This window comes from Parasteatoda tepidariorum, chromosome 2 (assembly GCF_982258835.1).
Source record: "Parasteatoda tepidariorum strain Cologne lab strain chromosome 2, Ptep-v5.0, whole genome shotgun sequence".
NCBI lineage: Eukaryota > Metazoa > Arthropoda > Arachnida > Araneae > Theridiidae > Parasteatoda > Parasteatoda tepidariorum.
Window position 1 is genome coordinate 81571176 of NC_141756.1, and position 20757 is coordinate 81591932.

Genomic DNA, 20757 nt, shown 5'->3' on the forward strand with positions numbered 1-20757 from the left:
ATTTTTCCTAATTTTCTCTCTTTGCTTTTATCCTTTTTTTTCTTTATAACGTATATATCAATTGCTTAGAATGTCGCTGATCAGTAAATCAAACATTAAAGTATATAATACAGTTTTTTTTAAATTTTTAGCATCTAAAATGAATTAAAAATTAGAATGAATTGCGTTAAAATCTTGAAAGCTTTAACAATTAACTAGAGTAGATGAAAGCAGGAAAAGTTATGTCGAGGGGTAACACGAGGTGTCTAGTGGCGCAACTGTTCTACAAATGAGTTTAATAGTTCACTTTACTTGCATAAACAAACATAATACTCGGATTACCCTGATGTTGTTGTTAAATCCATAATTACTTGAAGTCTTTAAAATTTACCCGTTATATTTATTATTATATTTATTACAATTTCTTTCGATGTGACTTTGATGCACCTCGTTATAATTATTACAGTTTATATCCATTTGATATTTAAAAATATAAAAAGGGATATATATAATAAACTATAAGGATTTAATGGAATGGTTTAATCGTTTTGCTATTTTTTATAGTTTTTGCAGTGATAGGCTTCTTTGGAATGTCGGGAACATATTCAATAAATTCTGAACTAAATGGTTGAGGTAATATGTAAGTGATTTTGGGTAAGTTAGTTTTGAAATATGTACGTTGATAAAATAAAATTCATTAATCTTTAAAACTTATTTAAATTATTCAAGGTATTACGTACGCAATCTTAACATTTTAATTTACTGCCGACAAGCTATTTATGGTTACTTCTAGTCTGTTTGTTGGTTACTGCAGTTGGAATCTTGATAAACTCTCAAATGCGCTCACTCTTCCAGTGAAATTTCCGAAATTTAATGATTTTTCAGAAAGAATTACTGTTATATAGTTGAATAAAATAAAAAGTCATTATTTTTTAAAATATGTCTCAAAGATCTTTTTATATGATATTAAGTCGGGGGGGGCAGAGGTGCTGTATGATCATCTGTTTATCATGATATAATGATAACATCACGATATTTTACGACATTTACCAAATTTTATTGATATTATTAAACTATATTTTATTGTCAATTTTACCAAAATCCTTACCAAAGCAATTTGGTAAAAATTACTGACCTTTTTGGTGCTCTCATAGTCAGAAATACGGCAAATTTTACCATGAGCTGGTGATTTTGATCATACTTTTTTTCTCAGTGCACTTTGGCTAAAATGTGATATCTGGTTCAAAAAAAAAAGAAAGAAAAAAAACGAACGATGGAATTCTTTATTTTGTCTTGGTTTGCAAATAAATTTTTGATATTCTTTCTTGATATATCTTTCTTATGAATCCAAAAATTCACAAGAAAATAAATTTAACAAGAATTAAAGTTTTTATCAAAATTTAATTTACCAGAGAGTTTCATACTATTAGGTTTTACTCAACTTTTTTTGTCAGGTTTTTTTTCTTCATTTTTTTACAATATTAAAAAGGGAATAAAATCACACCTTTATGCATGAAAATGATATATTTTCTAAATATAAAAAAATTATTTTACTTTTGTTTTAATACCAAACACGACCCTCTGTAAATCTTCAAAAAACCTTTACTACCCTTCACCCAGAATTTATATTAAACTTATAACAACTTTGTTTGTATATTCCAAAATATAATATTTAACTTAATTCTCTAGAAGTTAGCATTTATTTTAAAAGCCTTTATCGTCTGAGAATTTTCATTACTCGTCTGCTAGTTTTCAACAAGCGAAATTTTACGTCACTTTCTAAACGGACAAACCACTCCCCGAATGACCATTAAATGAAATGTCAGGAATTTATGATCGTTTTATTACCGTATTTTTTATCTAAGCTATTTGGTCATCTCACGTTTTGATAAAACACCATCATACCTATGATAAAAGTATATCTTTAACTAAAATGGGATGCTTATAAATTGTGTTAAATTTTTGCTATAGCTTTTATTTATGTTATGGAATTTTGTTTCTCGTTATTTAAAAAACAACTTATCTTTAGATTGATAGAAAGTAATTTAATGTTGTCGTTTTCTTTTTCTTTTTATTGATTGCATCTTGCTCTGCTTTTTGTTTAATTTTTAATTTTCTAACTTTCTGATAATTAAGCATTTCTTAGCTGAAATGTTTATATTTATATGATATGTTTTTTTAAATTATTTAGACTTTATTTTGTAACAGTGTAGTTATTATTTTTATTGGTAAAACAGTAAAATATGTTAACAAGTTAAGTATCAGGATATTTACTAAAATTTAGGCTACCAACGAATTACCTTTAAAAATAAATTTTCGTGCAATGTTTTCTTGTATAACAACATACATTTTTATAATTAGCGTTCTTACTTGGAAAAAGGTAGAAAGCTTATTGTTACTTGGAAAAAAGTGAATACAATGAATAGCATTCAAGCAAAGATAATGTGAACAGTATCAAAACACTGCACAAAAGAAATATATACGCATAAGAAAGCAAAAAAAGACAAAATTGAATGTAAGCACTGACCAACATAGTAGTTTCCTCAAAAAGGGAGCATTACCATGTCGTCAAAGCAGGAACAGTTCCTGCGGTTGGTGGTAAAATACCACAAACAACCGTATTTTCCGATTGCTCCAAGAAAGAGTGATAATCAAGAAACCAAAAGCTTTTCAGATGAAGATTATATTCTCTGATCCCAAAAATTGAAGTAGAAGTGCATATATTTGACAGAAGGGAGCTCGATTTTTCGGATAAGAGTCAAGAACAAAATCCGACAAATGAAATATCTAAAGTTATAGATGAGATAATAACTTTTTTTTAAAAAATTAAACCAAACTAATCAATAGGAAATACAGACAAGCACTTTTTAGTTATATATGTATTGTTTCTTTAACTTCTCAAATTTCATTCTTGAGAAATTTCAATATTCAAATTTCCTTTCTTCGAGACAATGATTTATTGTAAAGAGTAATTTTTTTCTTAGGATAACTGTACTTTAATTTAAAATGCCTCTCGTAAGGAAATGAGTCCTGACGAAAACCTTTACGTTTGTTATATTACAGCGGTGGTCAAGCTCCTTAATAGTCGAAACATTTTCAAAATTTGAAATTTTTCGCGAGCCGCAATTAAGTACGTATTTAGAAGGTATGCAAAAAAGGTATTAAAAATTTTTTTTTTACAAAAATTATATTTATTGAAAACATATAAATATAAGTACAAAATATGTGTATTGAATTTAAATATTAAAAATTATACACTTCTATTTTACTTCTCTTGATAATTCTTTAAAATTTGGTGAATAATCGGTGACAACATTTCTCAGTAATTCTTTAATGCTGGTTAGTTAATACTAATCGGTGTTTAGATTCCACGAATTTTAAAGTAGAATAAAATGATTCACTTAAGCACGTTTTTCCGAATCTTGAAATACTTTGACAAGCAGCCTTTTTTAATTCAGGATACTTCTATTTTGGTACAAATTTCCAAAATTCATTAATCGACGTCGACTTATATTTTATTTGTAGAGCTTGATCTTCTTGCATCTCTTTTAATTCTAATTCTCCAGATGCTTTTTGGGTAATAATTATATTGGAAATGGAAAACACTCACCTTGAATTATGTTAACTTCAAATTGATTCCGAAAAAAATCAAGAGACGATTTAAAATATTTCAAGTCTTGAAATCTATTTTGGAATTCCGTCAATATTCCTTCTAGCTTACTTTTTTTCAGAAAAAAAAGGAATAAATTTTGGTAAATCGTGTTAATCGGCCTGGAGTCGCTTGATTACGGACAATTACGACACTGTTCATGTTCGTTCGCGCAGTTTTCGATGAGTCATATCATTCTTAACTTGGACGGAAATTAAATTTGTTACAATGTTGCACTTATTCTTTCATATTTGTTGTCAGTAACTCAAAAGACATTTTGAGACACATACGGAACGATAATAATTTTTTAAAATGTAATAGCACAAAAATGAAAAGGGAACTCGGGTACATTTATCGAGAGTCACAAATAATCCTTCAAAGAGCCGCATGTGGCTCGCGAGTCGCAGTTTGGCGACCCCTGTCATACTATATTATATTATATTATATATATATATATATATATATATATATATATATATATATCAATTCTTAGGTTTGATGGTTTGACTCGGTCGTCGTTGATGAAATGTTATGCAATTTTTATTAATCATGTAACTTTACTTTGCGAAAAGAAAAAAAATGACGTTAAAAAGTTGTAGAAAGTACTATTTTATTAAGAAAACTTTCCTTTTTTTCATTTCAGGTAAGCTGTTTTTTTTCTGCAACTTCTCTGCTTTTGAATTGTTCTTTTCTAGATTACATTCTGCAAGGTAAGTTAGCATTTCCTTCTTTCCCTTGCTTACTTTCCCTCTATGATGTCCGATTAAATTGTTGAAATAAATTCCAAATCCGTCGTTGGTTTCTAGAGTTTCAAGCTACTGAGAAGGCTTGCTTGAAATCTCTAACATAAAGAATGAGAGAAGAAAAAAAAACTCTAGAAAATCCCATAGAACACTTTTATCGAATAAACTTTCAGATCTATCTACAAGGAAAGGGGATGTGAAAGGATAAGTAAGCTTTTCCGAATTCGTAAATATCAAAGAAAATGAAATGAGACATTCCTACTTCGAAGATTTCAAATCTGCTTTTTCAGCTCATAGTATTGTGTGAAAGCACATACTTTATCCTCTTACATTTTTTTTTTATTTTTTTGAAATGTAATACTTTATCCATATAGGACGTAATGGAGATTTATTTACACATTTTATTAGATTTTTACTTAGGGCTCTTTTTTGTAATTTAACTGAAAAAAATGGTAGCTGAAGTGTCTTTCTTCTTATAAATATACCTAGATAGCACGTAATCTTACGACAAATGTTGTCATTTGATTAGCATAGAAATGTTAACTAATTATTTTTTTTAACATAGTAAAAACTAGTTTGCCAAGCTTGGTTCCTTAAAGATTGAATAAAGACATGCAAAAAACTTGACAAAAAAAATCTCATATTTTAGCTTTTACTGTAAACCTCTTTTTCGCCATTTTTTTTTTTTTTTTTACATTCTTCATTTATCGAGGCTTTCAAATGCAACATTTTGTTTAGATTGTAAGTTTAATGATCAGGCCAACCTTCGTTTTTAAAGTGTTAAAAACAGTATATAAAAGCCTGCGCAAATAGACCTTGTTTCAATGACGGTCATAAAATCTAAAATAAACCTTCATAAGGTGAATTTATCCTCGGTTTGAGATGGCTATCTACTCTTGATTTGCAAATAATGATTCATTCTTGATTTCAGAAAGTTTTTCTAGGCCTGTTTTGTGAAGGAAAATCCAATGTCAATATAAATGCAAGCTTAATGCAAACTTCATAGCGTGTAAACTAGCATAGTTAAGATTAGCATTGTTACAAGTTTGTATGGTTTATTAGCTAACCATTTAAAAACCTTGTTGGGCTTAGTGATAAAGGTCTTGACATAGTGACCATGTTTTTTTGCGATTATAGTCTGAAAATCTTATCCAAAGACTCAACTCAACTTGTACAAAAAATCATGAATTTTCTTTAATATACATTCTACCTTGGGTGCACAATTACGTAAGCATTTTATCTTTAATAAGATGCAGCAAAGCTGCAACTGCTTTTTATGTCACTAAAATGAGCAATCCTTTCAAAACGTTTCACTTATGTGCTATTTTTATACTCGTATAAATCCATGAATAATGTTTTAAGATGGAAAAATCTGTCAATAGATTTGCGTGGGGCTTTTCGATGGCAAAAAAAGTCTTGTCTCGCTTTTTAAAAGGCTCAATAGAATTTTAATTTTCAACAAAAATAAATTTTCATATTGCATTTTTTAAATAAATATTATAATTTTTTACTAGTTATAGAACACGATAACGAAATTCTAATCGAAAGAAAAAAAATCTAAACAGCAAGTCTTGCAAAATAGCTCTCCAATTTTTATAAACCCAAGTGGCATTAGTTTCTTCAAAAAAATGAAGAAGAAAAAATTATATATATTAGTATTTTTCATCAATTTTTTGTGGTAAGTTTGGCAATTACTTTTTTGTATGCCAGTTAAAAGTAGTGTTTCGTAAGCATTGTAGGAGCAAATGTGGCAGAAATAAAAAAAATGGAAAATATCTAACGTGAAAAACAAAACAAAAAATTTATTTTTCTGTAGACTTCGAGTGCATAATATGAATAGCGCATAACATAAATCAGATAATAATAATAGTGCATAATATGAATCAGAACAGACCAAGAGAGATAAATCCACCACGACCTGTATCTTCTAAGCCAAGTAAAAAGTAGTACTATAACGCTTTTGAAGTGCGCGAGAGATACATTGTAGGCACGTTATCGACAAAAGAACACAGCCAAAAGTAAAGCCAATGCAGCCAACCTCACGATATCTCATGATGATATTTAAATAATTTGGCTGAAAGTTTAGGGCCAAATAGTTCGTTGGAAATTAAAATAAACCTAATAACGTGTCTGCTAATGCTCAATGTAGTAAAATAAAGAACGGTTAAAAATAGATTTTGATGTGCAGTTGTCGTGACATTGAATAAAAATTAATTAGTTATGCACCTGCATTAAAATAAAATAAAAAGTTAGTAATTACATTTATTGAGAATAGAAATATTTGCAATTGCTCTCTATAAAATCGTATTAAAATTAATTAACTGAATTTTTCGCTTAATTAGGAATGATTAAATTTATGAAATAAAGGTAGTTTAAAAGCTGGGAAATATGTAATGCCTATAATGGCACCACACTCATATCTGGCATTTTAACTCTTTATAATAAGTGACTTTAGCATAAATGATCAAAATATGAAGTGCTTTAGCATAAATGATCAAAATATGAAGTGCTTAAGATTTAAGCAGAATACAGAAAACAGATTACGATCTTAGTAAAAATAATAAAAAAAATACATTTTTATTTGACAAAAATAAAATGCCTGAAACTTCAATTTTCTATAACATTTTCCAGAAATAAATGTGATGAGAATCACTATATCATTTCAAAAATCTATAAATAATTGAAACTTCACCCTATATTCTTTTATTATGGGATTTCGAATAAAATTCGGGAAAATAAAGGAGTTCCATTTACTGTTCTCACTATCAATATTCAATTTACAATTCATTCTAGCTGTTGTTGTACGACGTTATATGAATTCTTAGAACTATTCTATAGAATAGTAAAGAAAGATTATTGATCTCTTGATCATTTGAAAGAAATGGATGCCATTTATCCATTTGCATTTTAAATATATTACTTTGACGTTTTCTCCCTTTTTTTGGAATTTATGAGGAAATGTAATTCTCTTTTATATCTGAAATTAGAATAAATGTCGTCATTATATATTTCTTCTCGTATATTTAGGTATGATCCCGATAAAATTTTCTTCATTTTAAATTAGTTTTTTATCACTTCGGTTTTATATTCGTATTTCTTAAACGATAACTCCAGATCTTTTGTTTGAACTTCGTAGTTTAGCTTTTGATTTATGTTTAGTGATAAAACTACAATTTGCGTTCGGTTTTAAAGCCTAGTTTCAAATGCTAAGATTTTTTTTTATTTCTAATGAAGACAAATAGAATTGATTTTTAATCCAAAAATATAGACAATTTATTATCTAATCGGTATATTTTTGTTTAATTCAGGGATTTAATGCTTTGAACAAATAAATTAAAATCTTTGTTTTAAGAATAAGTTTGCTCAATAAATCTGAACAGATATTAGACTTTCTTTATTACTGTAATCTATAGATAAAAATGAAATTCGTTATTCAAATGTTATAAGCTTTTATGGGAAAAATATACTTGAGGGTGCCCCTTGGCGAAATTGGCGATTTATGTTTGGCGCTGTTCCTGTTTGCGAGGAACACCGTGGTAACAGGAATAGCGGCCAAAACATAATGATATTTCAATAAAACATTGGAAAATTTCAGCAAAATATCGGATAAAGCTTGCAATGAACCCAATTTAAGCAAAATTAATAAATCCAATAAAAAGGATTCTGAATCGAAGCAAAAATTAATGGAGTAGGCGCGGAAAGAAAAGGAAAAAAAAACAACTCACTTCCTCATTAAGCTTGAATATTCTCAGATTTAGGTGCACCGAATTATCTAATAACAGCTAGATACTGTCTACATTCATCATGAATAGAATCTTTGTACCTCCATCGCCACATAAATTCGACGAAATACGAATCGAAAATGGCGTCTGTAATACCGAACTAGCGGTGACATTTTTTTCTTAAATCCCTTTTTATGACTGTCCACATACCTTCGATCTTATTGACCAGATTCAAAAGTAACCTTACCAGCCGGTATCCAACGTAGAACTAACGGACCTCTGAAATTACAGCCGTTGAACATTTAAAAATAACGCTAAAATCTAAACCAATCAGAATCACGATTGGGTTTCAACATCTCCCAGCTTGGCGATCAACCACGATCACAACTTGGCGAGAATCAAGGGCCACCCTCAAATATAGTCTACCCGCTTTTATTTTAGGAAACCATGTCGAAATTGAACCAGGAGTTCACCTAATTTTCAACCTTAATTAGTACCCACTGACGTTTTTGCACGTATAAAGTCGTATTTTACCCAGTAATCTTCTCAAACGGTTTTCCCATGTTATTAGATAGGTAAATAACATATGGAAGAGAAAAATTCTAATAATTTTGCCCATTTGCTGAATCGGCAACGGGTTAAACAACTAGATCGAAAATAAATACTTGAACGCCAAATACATCATCAAACTTTAAAATTTTAATGCCCAATTAATAACGTTTTTTCACTTCGTTTGATTTATTTGCTTTTGTGACTGTAATGGTCGAATCTTGCAATCAAAATGTAATGAAATTTCTGACTAGCTTGAGCAGTAAAATCTTGCATGCATCTTCATGACTATGTCTGGTCTCTTGCATCGATTTTGTTGTGTTGTGTCCAATCCATCAGGATCTAGCGACAGCTGGATCAAATCCATGAGACCGTGAACTATAACAAAGTCAAGCACCAGAAGTGGGCTATCACGGATATCCGCAAGAGCGAGCCCCAAGCAATCAAGGATATGATCGGGCGAGATCTGCATCAGATGGCACTTGGGAAGACTTTGCGGCCGCATTCAAAGGTCATGCATTTTAGGTGTACACTGATAAGTCTTGAGCTGGCCGTTTGAGCCTGTCTGTCAGCCTCAAGATCCAATGCGCATCCTGGTCTCTTCCTACAGAACCAGGGATGGGCAGGAGGAGAGAGCCAGACCTGCCGGTCTCTATTTTTCGTCACTGAGAAAATCTCTTGAAAAGTGAGGTCATAGTCGGTAGTTGCCATCTCATTATCATTATGCATCGATTTTAAATTTCAGGATTAAAAAGAATTCGTCATACGTTGTTTTCTTGGACAGTGGCGCCAAAATGTTTCGCGTGGTATTTTTATTTCAAAAATTATTAGTATGTTTTGATTATGCTTACTCTATGTCAAACTTTCTCTGTTTTAAAAGACAACTGATCAGATTAGTGTTTTATACATACTGAATTTATTTTTATTGCCAATGAGTCGTGATCTTAGTTGTTTCCTTATACTGAAATAGCATCTGTTTGGATTTATTAAGCTAAATTGCTTCATATTTAATAATTTTCAATTTCAATAAATCTCATTAAATCCATCTTCGAAATGTATGATTGCAGTGACATTCTAAATATTTGCATAGTATAGTGCAGTTTTTATATTTTTTGCGTATTTGATATAAGAGGGGAAAAAATGTTAAAAAATAAAAGGAATAAGTATTAGAAATTGAAGAAATTATCGACAAAAAGTATTGGAAAATCTTCTTTTTTCAGACACAAATAATGTTTTTCTTTTTAGGATGTGATGTTTACTTATTTTTTAAAACAAGACAATAGATAAACACGTTTAACTCAATTGCTGCCAACTTAGACAGACAAATACTCGTTATTTTGGTACCACGTAAGGCAAATATAAATAGAAATAGAATAATAATACTACACTATAAAATATTTCGGGTCAAATTGCGGTAAAAAGATCTGATATACCATATTTTGTACAATAGTTGTCATAAAATCACTGAAACATTCTAATTAAATAAATATTACTGTAAAATTTACGGAATATTTTTAGGTAAAAAATTGATTTGATGGTAAAATGGATCTTGCAGATGATGCACCCTAAGTGCTTGTACTTTTATACCGTAATTTGTTCCGGAATTTCTTACAGCGTACTTTTAATTTATTCTATAAGTTCCGTAACAGGTCGAATAAATTTTATAAAAAAAAAATTTATATCCTGAAAAATACTTAATTAATCCAAATGATCTCCTAGTTGCATTTAATCCGCGAAATGAGCTATAATTTATACATTTTAAAATCAAACAAAAAAACTCCGAAGAAATTCGTTTAAAATAAGTTAAATGAAACCGTAAACAAAAATTAATTGTTCAAATAACAGCGTGAATTCCTTTCAGCTACTTAAAAAATGTAATCCTTATCGGTAGGTAATAATCAATTTTGTTCACAATCATTAGCTATTTTGTAACAACAAATAATCGAATACCGTTTCCTTCGTTGCAGAAAAAAAATAATAAATAGCCAATTTGATTTCTTCCTAATTATTTTTATTTAAAATATCCCTTTTTCTCACATTTAGCGTTGGAATAATTCGATAATGTGGTATTTGCTTTGACAGATTTAAATCTTTTGAGAATAGATTATTTACGGAAACCGTTTGTACACTCTAAAAACTGTACCTCTGATTTCAGAGGCACATTTGAATCATTTGTGCCTCTGAATTTTAAGGGCACAACGTACCTTTAAAAATGAAAGGCACAATGTACCTCTGATTTCAGAGGCACATTTGGATCGTTTCTGCCTCTGAATTTTAAGGGCACAACGTACCTTTAAAAATGAAAGGCACAATGTACCTCTGATTTCAGAGGCAAAATCAGATGTACCTCTTAACTTGGAAGATACATTGTACCTTAGATTTTGCTTTTATGTACCGCTCATTGAAACAAGCATTTAGTGGTACCAAAACCTGTTATTTACCAGATTTGAACACATTTTTTTTTACCTATTTGTAATTTGCTAGCACTTTATATAAAAAGGGACTATCTGTTTGGTTTACACCATTACCAAGATATTAATTATAATAATTCTTAATGAAAAATATTTCTCAATTCTTTGAATATTGGCCACTTGAAAGTGATCATTTCAAAGGATTCCGTCTAAGGCTTTTTCATAGACAATTATAAAATGCGTAAATTTATACCATTTCTTTAATTATGTAGCGCTTAATGATACTTCAACAACTACAATGATGCTTTTCTAATCAGATATAGGAACAAAAAGATAATATTTATTTCTGTTAAGCCAAGTCAATATAATTCATGAATTTTTTTTCTTTTCCAAAAAGCATCCTCAAAATGGAAATTTATTATAAATTTAGATATTTTTTTTAAATATTTAGAGATTTCATAAAATAGTTTTATAAGGATCAAAAATTAAACACTAAATATCATGAAATCTAATATCTTTTATTTTCACACATAAAGAACAATTTTACATAATTTAGTAACAGTTGCAATATGATGTATACAGTTGCACAAATTTGGAAAAACATAGAATATTTTAAAATGATAGATGTAGATTTTGACAACTTGGATATTTTATAACATGAAATATGCTTAAACAAATGACTTAAAAAGTGTAAAATGAAAGATTTCTTTCCATTGAAATGAATTTTTTTTAAATCCAGATTTTGGCGAAACATATTAACCCGTTAGGCGCCATCATTCCCATTTTGGGAACATTAGCTTTCAATTTTTTTAGAACTAACTGTACTTAATATTATTTAATCGATGATTTTATTTGAGCTCAGAATATATGAAAAGCCTTCTGCAATTTTTTTGGAAAGCTTGTTTCAGAATTTTTTTTTATTGTATTTTAAAAAACATGAAATTCTGCATTTTTGCCCCAATCATTAAACATGCATTTGTTTTATAAATATTATTAAAATAAAAATTACTTTCGTGCTTAAACTTGATTACAACAATCGGATATAATTCTTTTTTCTATAATCCGAATTTCGATGTCTACAGTATTTCTTAAAATGTCCTATTTCACCACAGTAGAAACATTCACGTTCAGATCTAAATTTCTTCACAATACTTGGCGAATTCCATTTCTCATTAAAATGTTCTTTCTGGCGATCGTTATTACACGGAATAGCTTGTGGATCATACTAAAAATTGGCAATGAGATTTTCTTTAAAGTAATAATAATTATCATCATAAATTTCTGACCTTTCAGCAGGAATAAGCTGTAAAGCACACGAAAACCAAAGATCGAAATTCACACTAAATCTCTTCGCTTTCTGTTCAAGGAGTTCGAAGTACCGTCGAATTCCACACTTCTTGGCATCAATTTTAAACATCTCATTCACTAATTTTTTCTAAAGTAGGAAATCCTTAATAACAATAATATTTGTCACCAATTCTTTCAAAAACTTAATAAAACATTTCTGGAACGGATCCCACCGCTGCCACCAATTAATACATAGCTGTAGCGTATCAAGCTATATTAAAGAACTGTTCAGTTTTTTTATAAAAACATTTTTTTCACACCACAACAAATACAATAACAAGAAGGTTGAATAAATACAATAACAAATATAAAGTACCCGTAACGGGATAGTTAAATCTTATAAAGGAAACTAGAAAAAGTGCCCGTAGCGGGATATATGAAAACTCACCCGTAACGGGATAGATAAAATATCATAAAACAAACTAGATAAACCCGTAACGGGTAATATGAAAACTCAAATTCAACACAAAACTAATTCTAAAAAATCAACAACTTTCTGCTGTTCTAATTTTATCGTCTGCTTTTATTATTTGTATTTCGTCATAAAATATTTCATTAATGTGCGCATGCGCTTCTTCTCCGTTTCATCGTACCGAAGAAAAAAAAGGGAAGCCCATTTGAGAGGCACAGGGAACCGGTAAAATCCTTTCGTACCGCGCATTGACTCGCGTTTGCTTTGGTGCCTTTCATTTCTTTTGGTGCCTCTCATTTTTAAAGGCACAATAGTTATGTGCCTCTAACGCGAGAAAATAAAGGGTACATTTAGCTTGTGCCTTTTATTTAAGAGGTACAGTTTTTAGAGTGTACTCTTGTAATTTGAAAGGATTTAAATAAAGTAGCTTTTAGTAGTTAAATTGTAAAAAAAAATTCTAATTAGTTCCCAGCTTTTGTTGTAAATTCTAATTGTTTATTAGGTTTAATTAAATAATAACTCATAATAGCATTGCAAACAACTAATAATGTGTTACATTATGTACCTTTTTTTAATTTGCTATTGAAGAAAACTAATAGATTCCTTATTTTTTCATTGAGTAAACTTAATGTTTTCCTGAACCATTCATTATTTTTATTATTGTTTAATTTTATGATGGCTGTGAAGTGTGTTAATTGTGTAGTATGCATATTTTTATATTACTTTAAACTAAGTAATTTTATATGACAGAAACACAATTTGGACAAAATTGTGTTTGTGTCATCTAATATAATGAATAAATAAAATATTTATAATTTTTATTTCTCTAAAAATATTTGATCCATTCTATTCTAATTTTGTTTTCAGTCATTTGAAGATGCCCTTAGTTAAATAATTTAAAAACTTGAAATATATCTCACCATATAAAAATTTCTATCACTATTATTTTAAATAATAAAAGAAATAACAAATAATCTTAAAAAAAATATGATTTACAGGAAATTATTTCCGGCTAAACAAAATTTGTAATTGTGCTCGAAATTTTTTTTATTAGATTTAGATCCAGATGGAACAGCGAAACAAGCAAAAAAATATTTTAATATTTTTAACTATAAAAAACAGTCTAATAGTTACTTAAATAACCTGTTAGATTATCGTAATTATATTTGTACTGTAACATAAAATCCAAAAAAAAGTATTTTTACATTTTATTTTCATTCATATTCAAAAGTTTATCTATAATTGATTTTGCAAATTGCAGAAATTTCACTGCTGTATATATGTTTCTCTTAGATCTAAATAACTGCAAATAAGGGCAAATTAGAAAAATTGTTGTTTGGAAGTGAGCCGTGATTGAAAGATTTTAGACGCAGAAAAAGATATTTTTTGCTGTATTTCATAACCATAAATTATTAAAAGGATAAATATAATATTTTTTATTTATTTCGTCCTAAACGAATACAAAAAGATGAAAAAAATATGAAAAATATGTTTAAAAATAATTCTGCGTTAAAGGGATAACTTAAATATTTATAGAGACACGAGAAAAATATGAGTAAAGTGAAATTAATCAATCTTTCTAGCTAATTTGTCATGAAAATGTCGAAACCAGATTTTTCAGTTAGAGACTAATCTTTTAACATATTTTAAAAAGTAGGAAATCTTAATTTATAGAAAAAAGGGGATGTTTAGGTATAGGTATAAGATTTTCTGTCTGATTTCACAATTTAAAATATAGTCTGTTCCAATTAATTAACATGTTCGAAGTCCTGGAACCATCAAGATTGAATCTTAATATGTGAAAATCGAATCCCAAGATAATGAGTTATTTCGATGCACCTTTTATTTTCCTTTTTACGAACTGAACATTAAAAAAGCTTATTAGTTAAAACAAAACTGAGTGTAGCCCTAATAGTTTAACAATTTTCTTTATTTTTTCTTACTATTTTTCCATAGCAAATGTATAAAACTCTGTTGAAACTTCAATCATGTCATTTAATTTGTAAAAAAAATATATAGTTTTTCCTGGTTTTCCTTGTTTTTTAGTTAGTTTTATTCCGTTTTTGTACTTTTTTACGATGCTGTAAAATATATAAATAGGAAGCAAGAAACATAAAATGAAATTGTCTTTTTATGATTGAATCATTCGTAAACATTCACAAAACAAAATCACTTTAGTCCCGAAATAGCTTTTTTCTCTAAAGTATTCCTTGGTATATTTGGAGAAATGTATGCACTTAAGAAAGTAGAAAAATATCAAATCAATAGCACTGAAAAAGATAAAATTTTTTCCAAACTTCTAAATCTAAATTTCAGGTAGATGGTAAAAATTCTGTATTTCAATACTTATTGACAAATTCGTATATTTGTATTGATTTGTATATATATTTATATATATATATGGTTCGATGTTAGTTGTCCAGAATTTTTTTAATTTCTCTTAAAAGTATTCTTAACTGCTGTAGCTCGATTTTTACCTCTTTCATTCAATTCCATTAAGCTGAATAAATAAATAAATTTATACACAAGAAAGATAAGATGTGGTAGAATATAAATACATTGCGATAAACACTGTACCATATAAAAAATTTAGAATTAATTTTATGTTTTAGTGTAACACAAAAAGTAGCTTTGTATCAAGTTATAGAAAAAATATGCTACTTAATCCTAGTATACCTTACTCGGTGGGTACGTTAGTATTAGCGATGTTTAAGACGGTGAAAGTTTGCAATCATTTGCAATTGTAAATTTCCAATCTTTGAAATTCATAACTTATCTTAAGTTTTCGTGTAATCGTAAGTAATTCATAAGTTTTCATGCTATTTTTACACATTTATGATTTATATGCTTTTTTATAGCATGTTTACGTTGCCAATTTCAGGTTACGATATTTTTCCTTAAGCCGATTCTTGATGATAATCGTAACAACGCCATTTCATCGGCAGCAACAGTTTAGCGACAAACATCAACACATCATTTCGGTGTTGGTGGCATTTTTTAAAATCGCGCCAAGCGTGTAACACATACTTCGATTTTACCGATATCTAGTAAGATATATGGCTAACATGCATTAGAGTAGGTTGTTGAAAAATGTAATATTGAATTCAATAGAAAGTAACATTTTATTCAGACTCGTCTTCCAAAATTATGTCATTGGATTGTCAACTACTGGATCGATGTCGTTGTAGTAACTTAAACTGAAAAATCTTAAGAGAGAAAATTATAGTAATCCAATAACATTTCCACATTTAAAAGTGTCTCAGTTTCTTGAACATAAGATTAGTTTTGTCGGGTGTATTTGAGGAATAAAATTAATACTTACCATCTGAGTCCAGATAATATATTTTAATCGAATTACCGCCATTTTGTTACCAACTTCCACAAAAGATGGGAACAAAACCTTTCAATGCCTCGAAGTGATGTCAATAGTTGATCGAAATGTTTTCTGTCAAAATTAGCTATAACGATAAACAGTTATTTATTTAACTGTCGCTTGATAGTATCAGATGGCGATCTAACAGGAATTTTTGTTCTTAAAAAAATGGATAAAAAACGTTCTCTCCCTTTGATCTTTAAAAATGAATGAGAAACAGCTACCAATAACAGTAAAGAAATCGAACTTCATGCAAAAAACTTCCAACTCGAAGTAAGAAAGAGGAAAGTTCGCCAAGAGTGGTTATAACTTTCACAACTATTTCGGGCAATTGATGTAACTCTCCAACTCAAGTGGTAAAAACCTGAAATGGAGAACTTCAAAAAAATAACCATTTTGTTTATCTCTTCAACTGGTAATTATTATCAGAGTAAACATTACTAAAACCACTTACAATGTCATAAGTCTCCTAAAAATGGCACAAATGTTTGTTTGTTTTTAAATCAATGTAAAAAATACATTGTTTTTCATCCTCCATTAAAACAACATTTATTGAGGACAGCAGAGTTACAGAACATTTAGCGTGTAGAATAAAAAATAGTATGTTCAATCCACTGGAGGGTAACTACGGCGTGAGACATTTTGAATTAAGTAATACGTCTCAATGGGCACTGTCATTTGGAAGTTTGCCATTTTATATGGGAAGCTGCCAACAGTTTTAATGCATTTTTCAGAAATCGCTCAATCGCTTAAGGCTTCATGAAATATTTAATGAGCAAAAAGAAACGGCCTGTTGATTTCTCCCTAATCTTAGCCCCGACACGATCGTGTAAAGTTTAACCTACTCAGAAGTTTAATATGTTATTTTGCATACATCAATTCCATTGTTTTGATATTTCCAAATTTACCGATCGTTTTGAAATACATTGTATCACGTGTTATTAATTCTGAATTACAATAAAACTTGATATCGATTAAGTCAATGTTTCAGCTTTGATATTGATTAAAGTATCTATTATTTATCACATGCAGTCCCACGAAATAGATCAATTTTCCTGTAAATTCCCATAGTATTTATGAAGTATCCCATGGACTTTCGTTAGAGTTTAGGATTATCACACTGATTTTCATGGGATTTATTGAATAGATCGTAAATTGTCGTGAGATTTATTAACTACAATATGTATTTCCTAAGTTTGGGTGAATATAAATTAATTCCCATGGTAATCTGTTATGGGATTGTGTAAAATCATGAAATGTTTGGGATAAAAGACGTTATGCTTATTGTTACAGAATAGGCATGGTTAGAAATGCTTAGCTGTTCAATATTATATGCTAAAAAAACGCCTATTTTTATGATGCGTATGTGTTAAAAACTTTGTTAATTATCTTATGAGTGCCACGGTAGTTCAGGAGATAGAACGGTCGGCTTCTTATGACGTGACTCAGGTTCGAATCCAAGCTGTGAATGATTGATAGGAAATCTACTCCCGGCTCATTTTGCCCACAGTGCTGACGTAAAATATCCTCAATGGTAGACGAATCATGTGTTGAAATAGCCTTACCATCGGGCTTACTGTGGCAGATTTTTGAAGTCATCCTCTTCATGTAACGCTAATACGGGTTTGCTCAATCAAAAAATCCTCGACGAAGGCTAGTTTGTCCCAATACTTAATCCAAGAGTTCATTCGTCTTCTAGTTTAGGCTCAAATACAAGGCTACAGAGTGGAACATTAATAGTCGTAGACTCATAATTGGATCGACTTTTTAACGCTGAGTATAAAATCATCTTAACATGAGTATATTCAAAAATTTTAACAACTTATTATTGTTATTACTCTTAAACTATGGTTTCTAATTGTTTACTTTCTACATAGTTGATGCTGAGGAAATATGAAATATAAAATTTCAGGACTTATAATTTATAAGATAAGTCCATTAAAAGATAAGAATAATTTATAAGATATTATAAGATGAGAGTAAGTCCATTTAGCATTGCAATGGATTTATTCTTATAATTTTTTTACAAGTCTGTGATAAAAAAAAAACATTAATTAGAATATAATATAATCTTTAGGTAAGTCCCGAAATGGTCCAAATGCAAACTTTATCACTGCATTTGGTACATGCTCCTGATAATAAGGTTTGTCTTATTTACGATTGTCACAAAAGATCCTTACATACCTATTCCATAAAATATCTATTCGCGTTTATTTTTATTCTTTCTTAAATATCGGATGAATGATTCTTTCAGTATTAGAATTCCTTTTAAGAAATACGATGAAATATGAAGGCCAAAATATATACCGATTCATAACTTAGTTTTCAGACTTTTTTTTTAATGTTTTTTTTTCTTGTCTTTAGCGAATAACCAGAAAAGGAAAAAAGGAATGAATACCATTCTTTAGATTCCAGTGTTCTCGAAATCAGTTCTCCAGAGATTCTTTCCCTACTTCTTTTGCGATCACATATCACGAATGGCACGTACATGTGTATTTTCCGGGGCGAAAAGAATTTTTTTCAAGTGTTATTCAAATCTGCCTACCCTCTTAAATTCAGTATTCTTCTATTTTTAGGAGGAAAAAAATCGTAGTTATTTCAGTTGATATTAATTGAATTAATTTACTATATGCTAAAAGTTCTAAATATTTTACCTAATGTCATTTGTAATTTAAAGTTTTATTTTTTGATAGTGAATTTCCATTGATTTCAAAACAATTTAAGAGTACAATAGTCTGCTAATTTAAGTAATATGTTTTTTCTGTTTAAACTTATTTTAATAATAAAAATAAATATCTGTATATATATTTCTCCTACATGGCGACAAAAAAAGCCTCATTACAACTCCCCGAATGGGTACGCTAGAAAATCGACCAATGACTGCCGCTGAAAATGTCGCATTGCCAAATCTAGCTGAGGTGGCTGAACATATAGCGCTTTTAAAAACGGAAACTGAAATAACCTGCGAGAGCATCAGTTGCGGCAATCTCATACTATTATTAAGCTAGGCAGAAGTGAGTAGTCTCTGTCTATAGATCTCTATTTTAGTATTTTGTCGTAAGCGCTTTTTTTCACGAATTTATATATTAGGATTTTATTTGATGATTTTTGATTCATATCACGAATTTATTTGTTTTATTGTTATTTTATTGTTTGTTTTTATTGTTATTAGTTATTCATTGAAAAATGAGTCTCGGTCGTGCTGTAACGCTTTAAGATTTTATACTATAGCACATTTCTAATAGGTTTAACGAATCACATGCCATTTATTTGAATTCAAATTTATTTTAATGACTTAGCATTTACTAAAAAGATGTAAATTTTTTTTTAAAAAATAAGTTGTTATATGGATTTGAGTGATTGTTTTGAATTCTTAGAATTTTGTGCATTTGCAATGTACCTAAGTTAGTAGCGAGCGACGCGAGCTTGGTTTGCGAAACAAACCATATAAGATTGCGTAGCAGTTCTCGGGGGTTGTCGAGCGTTAGCGAGCAGGCGGCGCAGCCCACCAGTATTTCTAATATTACGTTAATTCAGTTAGTGGTGTAAACATTTCCATTGATTTCAAAACAATTTAAAAGTACAATAGTTTGCTAATTTGAGTAATATGTTTTTTTGATTTAAACTTATTTTAATAATAAAAATAAATATATTTCTAATATTACGTTAATTTAGTTAATGATGTAAACATTTCCATTGATTTCAGAACAATTTAAAAGTGCAATAGTTTGCTAATTTGAGTGCTATGTTTATTCTATTTAAACTTATTTTAATAATAATAATAAATATATTTTTAATATTGCGTTAATTCAGTTAATGATATAAACATTTCCATTGATTTCAAAGCAATTTAAAAGTACAATAGTTTGCTAATTTAAGTTATTTGTTTTTTCTGTTTAAACTTATTTTAATAATAATAATAAATATATTTTTAATATTACGTTAACTTAGTTAATGATATAAACATATAAAACATTCCAATCACTTTTAAACTTCGCTTTTTTTCCTAATGGGGATATTTTATCAACAAATAGTTTTTGAGCTAGTCTACCAAGATTTATGTGGTTTTTCAAGAAATTTTCGTTTTTCAGAACTAGTCAACTAAAATTTAAATGGATTTTCAAGTAATTTTTTTATTTTTAGAGCCAGTCTACAAAGATTTAAGTTATTTTTCAATTAATTTTCAATTTTTAGAGCCAGTTTTTTAAGATGTAAGTGATTTTTTGAGCCATCTTGTTGTTTTTCCGAGCAAATCTAGCGTTATTTAAAGGTTTTTTTCTCAAACAAATACCTATTTGGATGCCATTCTGCAGTTATTTTAATTCCTTTTACCAATTAGTATCTCTTTTGAAGTAAGTTAACCGTGATCTGAATGATTGATCAAGCAAATACGAATCTATTTCAGAACAAGTCTAACATGATCTAATTGACTTTTTTAATCAAATAAGCGTTTTTGGACCATTGAATTGTAATCCAACTGATTTTTAAGTTATTTTTCTAATAAATACTTAGTTTAATGCAAGTTTACATGGAATATTTTTTAAAAAAAACTACCTTTAGCAAACAAATACT

General features: G+C 29.0%; 1 protein-coding gene across 2 annotated transcripts in view; it reads left to right on the forward strand.

The window, feature by feature from the left end:
* The window catches only part of LOC147815875 (uncharacterized), a 387319-nt gene that overhangs the window by 304011 nt on the left and 62551 nt on the right, over positions 1-20757 (forward strand). Inside the window, exon 11 of one of the 2 annotated variants that reach the window (XM_087157612.1) lies at positions 4272-5007. The exons of the other annotated variant lie outside the window; for it this stretch is intronic. Coding sequence (XP_087013738.1) covers positions 4272-4403 — 132 coding nt within the window. The 3' untranslated portion in view covers positions 4404-5007. Of the gene's footprint in view, positions 1-4271; positions 5008-20757 lie in introns of those variants that run through there. 2 annotated transcript variants of the gene reach the window in all.